We start from the raw sequence: 12,946 nt of genomic DNA on the forward strand, positions 1-12,946 counted from the left end.
TTGTAGACAGTACTAAGGTCACCCCGAGATGCTCCAACATCTTTTTCTAGTATTTCAAAATACTGTAAATTTTTTGTTTTAAACTCTTAGCCAGCAATACAAATGTATTAATATTTCTTCAGTCTGCATTTCTTTAGTCTGCATTTCTTTATTTCATACTAATTTGATAAACTCAACATAGTTGCCCTTTCTCTGTTGCTGTCTATATGCTTTCTTCACTCTGATGATTTGAATCCATTACTTTCATATATAATTTCCTTTACTCTTGGCACTTTTTGGACTGTCATCCATTTTTTCTCACCGTCTTGTGATACAAAGCTGTAAGACTATTTTAGAACTTCATGTCTCTGTAAATGATAGATAAGCATGGAAAAATCCTGTATGGCTATTAAAGCTGTTTCATACAGGATAATAATTTTTGACTGTTTGTACCAAAATGTTTCTCAAAGATTAAATTCACTTAGGAGAAAAATATTAAGCGTGTTACATTTATTTTATATGCATATTTATTCACTCTATTCAAGCAGATGACCCTGCCTGAGCAGGGAGGAAGTTGAAAAAGATGAGTTCCCCATGTTCCTTCTAGCCCATTTTTCTGTGATAATAGAGTCTCATCAAGTGTTAAGCAACTATTTATCTAATGATTAACCTTACCATTATTGTAATTTCTCCTTTAGGCTGTGGAAATTGCTGCAAGCCACAGTGGAGACAGCAGTGATGAGCTGAAGAAAGGAAAGATGAAGGCTTTCCTATCCTTGGCTCGTTTCTCTGATAACCAGTACCAGCGAATTGAGAATTACATGAAATCCTCAGAGTTTGAAAATAAGCAGGCCCTGCTGAAGAAGGCCAAGGAGGAGGTTGGTCTCATCAGGGAGCGTAGAGTTCAGACCAACAGGTGAGCATTCACATGGAGACTGGATACTGGGGAGCTGTCACAGCCTCCAGCTCTACTCTCGGGTAACAGGTATAGCATGGGTCACATCTCTACAGCTGCATTTTCCCTTCTCCACAAAGCAGTGCCCAGATCCATGGTGCTTGTTGTGAATGGTTTCTCAGCTGTGCCTGGACATGGTCTGTGTGTGTGATGGATAGCATGAGCCAAAACTAAGCCAGGGACACTGGATGATCATGGCCTGGAATTCATGTTTATTCTCTGGATCTATTCAGTTCATTTGACAAAAATGTTACATAGTGTAAATAAATGAGTTGGGATTTTTCTCTATTGCACATTTAGTGAGAGAGTAGAATTAAATTTAATGCAGAGTTCTTAAGGATTTAGTAAGAGCAACTGCAAGTGAGCAGAAAAGGATGAACTTCAGCTGCTAGAAAATGAAGTCTTTACAAATGATCTGCACTGGATATTCACATTTATAACAATATTGAGATTAAATCAAGAAGAGAGAAGACAGGAAGTTTTCTTAGAGCAGTGGGTCTGTGTGCACATGCAGCAAAGGAGTATGTTTCTTAATTATTTATTTTACTGTGCTTGTACAGAACAATTTTAAAAATGTTAAATTTGTAAATGAGAGGTAGGGAAGCCTGGCTGTAAGTTCTTTCAGAGATAATTAGTTGTTTAAACATGCCATCTGTTCTTGCAGATACACAGTGAAGGTTCAGCGAGAGCTGGAGCTGGATGAAGGGGCAATACAAGCCCTGACCGAGGATCGTAAACGCTTCTTGTGCAAAGCAGTGGAGAACTACATCAGCTGTTTGCTGAGTGGAGAAGAACATGATATGTGGATATTCCGACTCTGTTCCCTATGGCTTGAGAATTCTGCAGTTGATAGAGTCAATGAAATGATGACGGTATGTGTTTGCTCCGTTTCTTTTCCTAATGCTTGGACAAATAAATATCCATCTTTCTTCTCCTTCTCCTGTATTTCTAGAAGATGAATTATGTAGCTCCTTAACTTTTCACAAAAACTTGATTTTTTCAGTTGTCACTGCTTATCAATTAGTTTTTCGTCAGTGAGATCTGTAGTTCTCAATGCATTTTAATTTAACTTGAATTAGATTAAACATATCTCATGTGGTCACTTTGTTCTTCACGTACCTTGGAATTTTCTTGAACATCTTAGGTACATTATTCTTGTTCATATTATATATACTTTTAGGTGAAAGCCATGAAAGATAGAATAGAAAGTAGTACTTCTCCTATGAAGGACTTGCAGCATTTAGGAGACACAGGCCAAGATGATGTGATGCTCACTGAATTACTGCTTCATCACACAACTGTGATTTTTCTTCATTTATAAAAAATACATTCTATGATTACAGTTTTTGCACAGCTCTCTAACTGAGTTTTCTCTGCTACAGAAAAATGCACAGAAGATCCCTTCATACAAGTTCTTGCCTCTGATGTACCAGCTGGCTGCTCGGATGGGAACTAAGATGATGGGTGGTTTGGGATTTCATGAAGTTCTGAATAATGTAATTTTGCTTTTCTTATCTAAGGCTATCTTGATGGGCTTGGTAGTGCCTATTTCTAAACAATATCCCCATTCCTCTGAGCAGTTACAGCTAAACAAGTTACGTAGGTGATAAGGGTGTATCAAAAATGAGTGATCCCAAATCAGTATGATGGGGGAAGAGGATTGGGGACTTGTCTCATTTCTTAACTTAAAAAATCAACTTCATGGATTTTCTTGTAGTATTAGAGTAGTTTTACGCAGCTATAGAAATCTACTTTGAATGTTTTTTAAGTTATGGGAATGCTTTTTAAGTATTACTTTTTACTTCATCTTAGGAATCTTAGAAATTCAAAAGAATTGACAATGTTAATTAAGTATTTTTTTTGCCTTCTGTTTTCAATAATGGCATCTTTTCCTTTTGTTGGCAGCTAATGTCTCGAATTTCACTGGATCATCCACATCATACTTTGTTTATAATATTAGCTTTGGCTAATGCTAACAAAGATGAACTCCTCACAAAACCAGATGAAATAAGAAGAAATAAGTTAACTAAAAATACACCAAAAGAGATCTCCCAGCTTGATGTGGTGACTACAAAAACTTCTATTAATCACATTCAATCCTACAATTTTGTTAAAAAATGAAAAAGAATACCATGTAAAAGCATATTTTAGTATAGAGCTCATTAGCAGACTTCTGTTAAGGAGCAGTAGGGGGGAAACAGTTCTTTTAATAATTAAACCCCCCCTTTTGTGCATACATAGGTAATTACTATTGAAAGAAATCATTATAGAGTTGAACAAAATATGGTTAATGTTTTGTGCCGCAAATAACGCTGATTATAGCAGACTCTTGATAAAAGTTATAAAAGTTCCTGATGTATCATTCTTTAAAAGGCATTTTAGATGCAGGAAAGACTTGAGTGGCTTTATTGTTGGAAGTAAATACTGAATAGGGTATTTTTTTGCTTTCAGTGGTAACGTGTTCCATCTAAGCAATTTGCCATGTGCAGTGTATCTTTTGGTCCTTGATATGTTACAAGCCATGCTGATAAGCAATACTGAGCTGTGGTTTCATGTTAGTGTTGTTGCTTCATTTTTGTTTAACCTTTCATCCTGCATCTAAACTATTGCCCCTTCTTTCCTCCATCATTGTATGTCTGCATGGTTGGTTGTCATTGTCCTCTTGTCCCCTACACTGATACATTTTTTTCACCATATTTTTATGTGGCTTTTTTTTTTTTCATCTTTCTCTCACATCTGTAGTTCTTTTGTGATCCCCCCCTTAGGAGTGGGATTATGCTAAAACTGTCTTAGAGCCAGGCACAGAAGGAATGCATGCTCAGGTTTCTGTCTTTTGCATACAAGATTTTTTTCTTCAGCAGAAATGCAATAACAGAAGCAGGCAGATGGTGGAAGAACATCTAAAAACCTGCCTGTCCTTTTTTCTGAAGAACTTTTGCATGTCTTTTGCATTTTGTCTGGACAGGTTTGCTCCCTCTCCATCACCAATAATATTTTACATTACTTATTATCTCAGATTAGACAGCACAGAATTTTTTTCTTAAAATTATTTCAGGTCATGTCACAAAGGGCTGTCCAATGCTGCAGTTTGCTCTGTTTTCATAGGACATATTTCAATTGTATTTGACTGCATGTTATGATGCATCTTTAGTATTAAAAAGTGTGGTTTACAAGATCTGATTTTTTCCTTTGGGGTTTTTTAGGACAGAATGGAAGCTGCTAGCACTATAATGAATATCGTAAGGAAAAGAAGAGGTGCTATGGTTAGAGACATTGAAGCACTTTGTGATGCTTACATCACATTAGCAAATTTAGATTCTAGTCCATGGAAATCTCAAAGAAGTAAGTACTGGGAAACCTGTTTTTGTTTTAAGAATGAAGATAGCTTTTCTCAGATTAAAAAGTGTACTTCTAAATAATGATGTTTAGTTAAAAGAGGTACTTTAATTTAGATAAAAGATTATATATTTGCATAGTGTCCTATTTTTGATAGATATTGAATGCAGTCTGAATTAAAAGTCATAGTAATTACTTGCACTGTAGGGCTCAGACCCTTAGTATGAAACTCCAGAAATCACCAGTTGTCCTGTGTTCATCTTTATCAGCTCAGTAAAAGTATGCAGTGAGGTTTTAGGTCCCAAAAACAATTTGAGCTGGTTTTGTCAATTCAGATGTATTTTTATAGCTCTGCATTTAAAAGTATTAATTCCTCTTAATTGCAGAAGGAATAAGTATTCCAGCTGACCAGCCAATTCTTAGACTGAAAAACTTGGAGGATGTTGCTGTTCCTACCATGGAAATTAAGGTGACTGAAGTTGAAAAAATATGCACTATGATACCATCATCATAGAATCATAGAATCATCTTCAGGCTTTTGTAATGACAGTCATCTCTTCATCCAATTCCCATAGTTTTTACAGGTCCACCTATGGGGATACTTTCTTTTCATGTGGGAGGTGCAGGGTGAGATGATTTCCTTAGAAAACCTTGATCCCAAGTGTTATGTCTGCTGGATAATGATTTATTGTAGAAAGACAGCTTTGCCTCTGTTACCTCTGAGTAGTGTCTATCAAAAGGTGATACCTTAGTGAGCTACTAACACACACAGGAGATTTTAGAGTGTGAATCTCGTGTTATAGGTGCTAGCTCAGAGTTTCAGAGAGGCACTGCATGTCACAAAAGGTGTGAGAATCAACAGACTTGCCTCTTCTGCTTTGACCATTCAGTAATGGGGAGCAATCCATTCCCATTGGATAAGCAGTTGGCTGGATGGGTGCACAGGCACTCACCTCTTGATGCCACATGATCCACCTGGGAAACTGTGCAGTTTCAGGAGTTGCTTTTTGGGCCAGTGTCTGAATTTGAATGTTGCAAAGCCAGAATTCCTCATGTTGAAATCCCTCAGGTTATGTCTATAAAGCTGAATAAGTAAAGAAAGGCTTTAAGGTGTTTGACTTCAGAGGCCAGAAGTTGCCACCCATGCTAAATAACATCTGACTGTCGGGCTCTGGTTGGCCCCAGGTGTTGCTCCTTTGTACAACTGGATTCTTCTTTTCTTTCCTTTCTTCTCCAGTACAGACTGACTGAGATGGCTGCAGGTCTGTGATGTAGCCTCCTGGGGCAGTATTGCTCTGGAGCATGTGGATACAGGGTGGCTGAGGTACAGATTCTGTACCCTACAGCAGGTTTGGGATTGTAGATTGGGTCCATTTGCAGCCTAGTCTAAGCCTAATGCTCCCCAGCCATATGTGAGCAGTTTCTTGGGACAATGCTGGCTGGCACAGGCTAACACTGTGTCACAGCTTGTTTAGTGGAAGTCTGCAGTGCCACATCCCCTCTACCAATGAGCTGAACAAGGAGGAATAAAAAAAAAATCCTTTGCTCAGCATATTTTCGTAGCCTTTGTGGTATTATTCTTGTAGTTGATGGAGTGCTCATATTAATGTTTAGCATATAGTCTGCTAATGAGGTTTGCAAACAACTTATTACTGCTTTGTCTGAGTGAAATGGAGGTAATATTTACATTCATTTGAAACATTAATTTTTAATTTCAGGTGGATCCCACAGGACAATATGAAAATTTGGTCACAATAAATTCTTTCAAGCGAGAATTTCGTTTAGCAGGAGGCATGAATCTGCCTAAAATAGTAGATTGTGTAGGATCAGATGGTAAAGAAAGGAGACAGCTGGTTAAGGTGGGTTCTGTCAGTTGTAACATCTCAGAGACTTGGCATGCTGCAATTTTATCTTTTAAGTTCTCCTGTTAGTTTTCTCATGTATCATTTCTGTACCATGAGCAGACTTTTCACACTTCACTGTCAGCTCTCTCAGTTGAGGAATGCTATAATAAATGAAATTGCAAAGTATTGAAAAGTAATATAATATAAATAATAAGTAATGATATTAAATATGTTTGTAATTCTTTTTCAGCAGTGCGTGTAATTAATATCTAGTAGCTTACCTGACAACTACCAGGCTTGCCTGGTCATGTCTCAGCTGGTGGCCTCAAGTGTACTGTAAATGAAAACCATCAAATCTTATGTTAAATACCTCCTTTCTTCTTTCCCATATAGAAAAAGTATTTGCAAATCAGAGACAATCAAAAGCATGCTCATAGAAATAAAAATCTATTAAAAAATTTATTTCTCCTTAGACTGAGCTGATTTCATTCTCTCTCTGATTGAAAACATTGGGCAGTTGCTGGGAGAATTCTGTTTTGCTGCTAAGTATGGGTTAGTTTTGAAAGCTTTAAAGAGAAGCCTGAGTCACTAGATCTGCATCCAGCAATCAGAACTGCAGTGCCAACTGATGCTGCTTCACTGTGTGCTGGGTTGCTAAAGAGAAAGATGATAATTTAAGTTAATGATGGTTCTGTTTAAGCAGCTGAGTGCTAACAGAAAATACAGAGAAAAACAACTGTTAATTACATTTTGTTGCAAGTGATTATTGTGGAAAAGTAACTTGTGTTTTGTGCAATTTTTAAATTCTTGTTTTTAACTTGCTGAGCAAGAAATGGATGCTGAGAAGTGTTTTTTAACTGCTTTTTCTGTTTATGCTGAAGGGGCGTGATGACTTGAGACAAGATGCTGTCATGCAACAAGTTTTCCAGATGTGCAATACATTGCTCCAGCAAAACACTGAAACACGAAAGAGGAAATTAAATATCCGAAGATACAAGGTAACCCTGAACAGCTGTGGCAGCAGAGAAATGAATATTGCCCCCATCTCCTTTTTTTAACCCAAAAGCAATATAAAAGGATTTTTATTTATGTGCTATTAAAATAGTCACTGTGCCTTAAGGTATGGAATAAACAATATATTTATTACAATTTAATTTTTTTCAAATCATTAAAATAAATTTCTTGATCCCCAATATATATTTATGTACTCTTCAAAGATTTCTTTATATGAATGTGTAATTGAAAAGAAATTAGGTAATGCACTGTCATTAAATTTGAGTTGCTAGTCATTAAACTTGAACATACATGTTTGTTTATGAATTCTCATTAATTTGCCTTGTGATATTCCTTAATAATTAATTTTAGTTTTGCACTATTCCTTATATTGAATTCAGAAGTCCCATCTAGGGTCTTTTATGCAGAATTTCAACTGGGTTTTTTTGGAATTGGGAATATGATTCCAAATCATATTGGAATTGGGAATAAGAATTGCAATAAATTCTTACTGTGAATGCAGAAAATGTACTTAAACAGGAATTTTTCCTTCCTCCTCTTTTATGTACTTGGGATTCTAATAATAGCTGTGAAGGTGACCTCTGAATAAGTGCTCTCAAAGTATAAGCTCTTTCACAAATGAGAAATGTGCACTCTGAATCTCTAAAGGTGCTTATCTGAATTGCTAGTGTGGTTTTAAGAATTCTGAGATGGAGTTAGTGTCTCATTTTTTGAATAATTTTCAAGTAACTCTCAGGTTTCTATGTGTGTAAAAATGAGCAAGGAAAAATAGAGTGGGTGTTGCATTACAGATAAAGAGACTTTCATAAGAAAAGAAAATTGAAGAAAATAGGCAGCAGTAGCTAATCATTAGGTTGTGCTGATATGTCTAGTGGCAGGTTCTCTGGGCTAGGAAAAAATTGTAATTATTAGATAGAAAAAAATCTGAGTGGATTTTTATATATGTATATGTGTGCATTTAGAAGATATGTTATGGTCAGCTGCGTGGTTTTGCCTTCTTTGTCTTTTTAAACAAACAGAAATGTGCACCCAGGCTCTGCAGGGTGTGTATTCATAGTTTAGTGCATGTAATCCTTCCCCATATGTAACCTCCCCACTGTGGTTTTGCTTTTCCAGGTGGTTCCCCTTTCCCAGAGAAGTGGAGTTCTGGAGTGGTGCTCAGGAACAACTCCCATTGGAGAGTTCCTTGTGAATGCTGAAGAAGGAGCTCACAAGAGATACAGGCCAAAGGACTACTCCAGTTATCAGTGTCATAAAATAATGCTGGTGAGTCCAAATAACTTTAAATAAACACCCCCAAAAAACCTGATTCATAATATTTACTGGGGAGTGGGGTGTAGGAATTTACAGAGAACTATGTACTGTACTTTTGGTATATCTAATAATGAATATGACCAGTGGCATGGAATGAATATGTACCCAGACTTGCAGTTCAGTTCTACAGATCACCTCACCATCAGTTTGCAGACAATATCATATAATATATACCCATAATTGTGCAAGAATGTATTTCCTTTCAAATTGCTATAGTAGTAACAGAATAGAAGTATATTTAGTTTTGGTTTTGTAGAGCTTTTGCATGGGAATGATTGAGAATGACTTTCTCACTGTGACATGAGGCCAGCAGTTAAGCAGAGGTACCAGAACAGGGTGCAAAGAAAGGAAGTGTCTCCCAACCAAGATCCATTTACCTCCACATGCCTATAAAATAAATACATCCATCTGCTGTATCAAGGAAATAGGAACATGGTTTTTGCCACTTCTTTTAGCTTCTGAGTTGTGTATGAAAATAGAATTGTTTAGTCAAACAGATAAGTGCATTAATAATTGCTGCAAAAAATGACAATAATTTTTATCTAAGAAAGAGAATTGAGACAGCATTGGATGGAGGGGAGGTGGATAGAAAGAAAGGAAGAGGCCATTTCCTTCTGGAGCAGTTAGTCATGGGTAAAACATTTCTTATGTGTTTAAAGGATGCCCAAAAGAAGCATTCTGAAGAGAAATACAGAATTTTCATGGAAATCTGTGAGAAGTTTCAACCTGTGTTCCGGTATTTCTGCATGGAGAAATTCCTGGACCCAGCTGTGTGGTTTGAGAAGCGACTGGCGTACACTCGCAGTGTGGCAACATCTTCCATAGGTATTGGATTATTTACAGTGGCTTTTCAGGTTACCCAGCCAAAGAGTTGATACCATGTCAGACAAGCTGGCTCTCCTGCTTTTGTCACATGTCAGAAAAGGCATAGAGGGCAAAAAAGGCCAGCAAGAGCATCAGCATTATTCTTGTCATTTAAGATTTCTGATTTGTTCCTCCACGACCCCCATTTTTGCTGCAGAAGGAAGAATGAAATTCTGTGTTTCTTTGTTTATACGGTGGTTTGTTTTCTTAGATTCTGGTAGTTTGCTTGTTTTGGGTTTTTTTCCTGACTTTATTTCTGTTGTTTTGGTTTAACATTCATTCATTTCATGTGTAGCCTTTGATGCTTTAGCTGAATTGAAAAAGTCAGTCTTTTACTGTCTTTGTACTGGCATTATTATCCACGGATCAAATGGCTATTTAAGCTCTGGGACATTCCCTTTGCTTTCCCTGTCATAATAAAGAAAAAGAAGAAGAAATGTACGTACTCAGTTCTATACCAAGTTTCTGGAAGACATGTCTTAGTATATTGTGTACATTGCAGTAGATCCCATTTTAGAAGGTAACATGTTCATGCACTCCCTTTTTACTGAAAAAAAGAAGTAAATCTGCAGTTTTGTACAATTCAGATGAAAGATTTTTGTAGGAAATGCTACTGCTGTCCATGTCCATCAGCTAATAAAAACAGTAACAGGTGCAAACTGCAGTAAGGGAAATGTAGTTTAGATATTTTTTCTACATTTAAGGACAGTAAAGCACTGAAATAGGCTTACATGAAAGATCTTATAATTTGGATCACTGGAGATTTTTAAAACTTGGACAAAAGTTGTTTTGTTGGGGGTGGTTTGCTAATGGTAGTAATAATAAGAATTATAATAATAATAACCTGATTTTCTGATGCACTTGCTTTTAATTTTCAGATGCAATATTATTTGATAAACTTTGATCTACAAGTAGAAATGGGGAAGAAATCTGTGGAGTAGATAAAACAATGCACATCTGTATGAGAATAATCTTTTTGCAGTTTCATTCAGTCAACATTTTCTTTTTGGATTTGTGGAATGGCATTTGCTCTTTCCTTGGGCGAGATGTATCTGTGGAGGAAATGTTCTTGCTTATAATTTTTTTTAACCTGTTACAATTACACCAATAATGTTTCTTAGGCTTTCTGTGGTTTTTATGACATGGTTTCAACACTTACATTTTTGTTTCAGTTGGCTACATTCTTGGTCTTGGAGACAGACATGTTCAGAATATCTTGATAGATGAGCAAACAGCAGAACTGGTTCATATTGATCTGGGTAAGTAGGACAGCAAGAGAACCTTTTTTTTTTTTTTTTTACTTTTTTTTTTTAACTTTTATTATCCCTTCATTTAGGGGTTGCTTTTGAGCAAGGCAAAATCCTTCCCACACCAGAGACTGTTCCCTTCAGGTTAACCAGGGACATTGTGGATGGAATGGGCATCACCGGCGTGGAAGGGGTCTTCAGAAGGTGAGTGCTCCTGAATTGCACAGGGATAAGGAGGCAGCAGAGTACTTCCAGCTTTGGGTTTGTTACATGTTTAATGGTTCTGATGCTTGAGAGGAGCCTCAGATTTCTGCTGCTAACACCTAAACCTAAATGCTGACATGTAACTCCTATGCTTGTATTTATATAACCAGCTGCAAGTTCATTTTTGTTGCTCAGTGTTTCATACTGTTCACTTGCTGATGGTTTATTGTCACCCTCTTCTGGAATTCAGGAGGGCTCAGTGTTTCCAAAGGCTCCATTGCTAAGTGTTGATTCAGAATGACTTTTTTTTTTTTTTTTTTTTTCAGAACTGTGTATTTCTTTCAGAGCAATACTACATATTTAGAGCTGATGGTTATCTTTGAACCAATTTGTTTTGACTCCTGATTTCTGTTTAGTTTTATGTATGTAATTTGGAGTCTTTTTCCCCTTTTGGATCATATATTTTGTATTACTTTGCAAGTGCAAAATCTAAATTCTATAATAGATCTGGACTGCAAAACAGAAGAATCCCAAATGAGTTGAATTTCTGTCAACCTCCATCCTACCTTCTGTGAATGACCCAAGGGATTCCTAAATAGCAGGATATTTCTAATTCCAGACTTGGATGATATTCATGAAGTATTACTTGTAACCCCCAAATTTCATGTCTTTAAAAAAGCACAGAGTGTAGGTGTTGCCTTTCTAAGGCAGCAATTAAGGTTAATAAGTAATTCCTAGTACACCTTTGTCCCATAAAGGAGCAGTCACTGCCACTTCTAGTCTAAAGATGATGCTGTCAAATTTACAGTTTGGAATTGCTTCTGAAACCATGATGCAGAAATACATGAATTGTTGGGCTCCAGCTGAAGTAAATAAGAATATCAAAGGCAATGGTGCAGATGCTGATTCTGCCTCAGCCAGCCTGATTTGTGCTTAACAGTACAGTGGTAAACAAGTCCTTGGCTGTGAGCTTGTTCAGTTAACTTTGGTGTGTGTGTTCTCATTCTGAGGGAGACAGGAGGCTAAATCCCTCTTTCACAGGAGTACCATAGGATAGTTTGGCATTCTTTCCAGGAGCTTAGTTTGCTTGGGAGTGAATGTGGGTAACCACTATCAAAACTCATTGTGGGGAAATTCCAGAAACTGCTTATGGTCTAGCTACTGGATCTGCTCATTTCATGGAAAACAGCCATACCAAGATTCTCCAATGTTTTCATCCAGCCAAGCAATTCTGCCATCATGGCATTGTTAACTTAGTGGTTAACTCTGCATATCAAAATACTTAAGACAGTGAAACAGGTCATCCCTTTCCACAGAGAAATAATAATCAGTGAACTACACAGTCTTCTCTTGGTTTTACAGGTCTAAATTTCTGGTTTTTCCCCAAGTGAAAAAAATCAGAGATGTTACTCCTATGTTAAAAATTAAACTTTGAGTACAAATATCATTATTTAAATTACAAAAATACCATTTCATTTACCAAAAAGAACCTAAAATACTGTAAAATATTTTCTAGATGCTGTGAGAAAACAATGGCTGTTATGAGAAATTCTCAAGAAGCTTTGTTGACTATTGTAGAGGTAAGCATTCTTTCATTCTTTTGGACAGTAAACCTGCCAGAATATCTTCCTTTTCTTGTCTTTGTATGTATCACTGCACCATATACTCATTCAGGGTGTTTTGTACTGAGTTAGAACATAGTGGTGTTGGTCAGATTTGTTAATTCATATAATCTTTGATAAAGTTATAATCAGTTTGCATTTTCTGTGGGAGCTGTTTCCTTCAGGCAGTTTTGTCTCTTCAACACCTACATGTTTCTAGCCATAGTGCAGCATTCCCAGCAGGAGTAATCCTGATTGAATTAAATCCTCTTTGCATAAGTCACAGAGAAGAGAATTAAACTGATTTTTGAAAGCAGGTTATACTGTGCATTAAAAGCTAATGATTCCCTTTAATGCCTGGCAGTGTATTAAAAAATTACCTATTCATTTCTGAGGTGAGACTGATGGCAAAACTTTGTGAAGTATGAACAACACAAATACCTGCAAGTGGTCAGAGGAAGTTTTGTTGTTGGATCATTTACGAAGCTATTTAGCCCAATTCTACTGATTAAAAAAAAAAAAAAAAAAGAAAACCAGAACAAAACACTCACCTTCCTACTGTTATGGTTAGTGTGAGCATTTCCAACA

At 36.7% G+C, this 12,946-nt stretch overlaps 1 protein-coding gene across 3 annotated transcripts in view; it reads left to right on the top strand.

The window, feature by feature from the left end:
- ATM (ATM serine/threonine kinase) overlaps positions 1-12,946 on the top strand; it is a 55,830-nt gene that overhangs the window by 41,747 nt on the left and 1,137 nt on the right. For all 3 annotated transcript variants that reach the window (XM_079298647.1, XM_079298648.1, XM_079298649.1), the window contains 13 exons: positions 678-895; positions 1,599-1,806; positions 2,317-2,430; positions 2,840-2,998; positions 4,138-4,276; positions 4,657-4,739; positions 5,989-6,129; positions 6,996-7,112; positions 8,245-8,394; positions 9,102-9,267; positions 10,479-10,565; positions 10,643-10,757; positions 12,274-12,337. In XM_079298647.1, coding sequence (XP_079154773.1) covers positions 678-895; positions 1,599-1,806; positions 2,317-2,430; positions 2,840-2,998; positions 4,138-4,276; positions 4,657-4,739; positions 5,989-6,129; positions 6,996-7,112; positions 8,245-8,394; positions 9,102-9,267; positions 10,479-10,565; positions 10,643-10,757; positions 12,274-12,337 — 1,761 coding nt within the window. The remainder of the gene's footprint in view (positions 1-677; positions 896-1,598; positions 1,807-2,316; positions 2,431-2,839; positions 2,999-4,137; positions 4,277-4,656; positions 4,740-5,988; positions 6,130-6,995; positions 7,113-8,244; positions 8,395-9,101; positions 9,268-10,478; positions 10,566-10,642; positions 10,758-12,273; positions 12,338-12,946) is intronic.

This window comes from Erithacus rubecula, assembly GCF_903797595.1.
Source record: "Erithacus rubecula genome assembly, chromosome: 1".
In the NCBI taxonomy this organism is placed as follows: Eukaryota; Metazoa; Chordata; class Aves; order Passeriformes; family Muscicapidae; genus Erithacus; species Erithacus rubecula.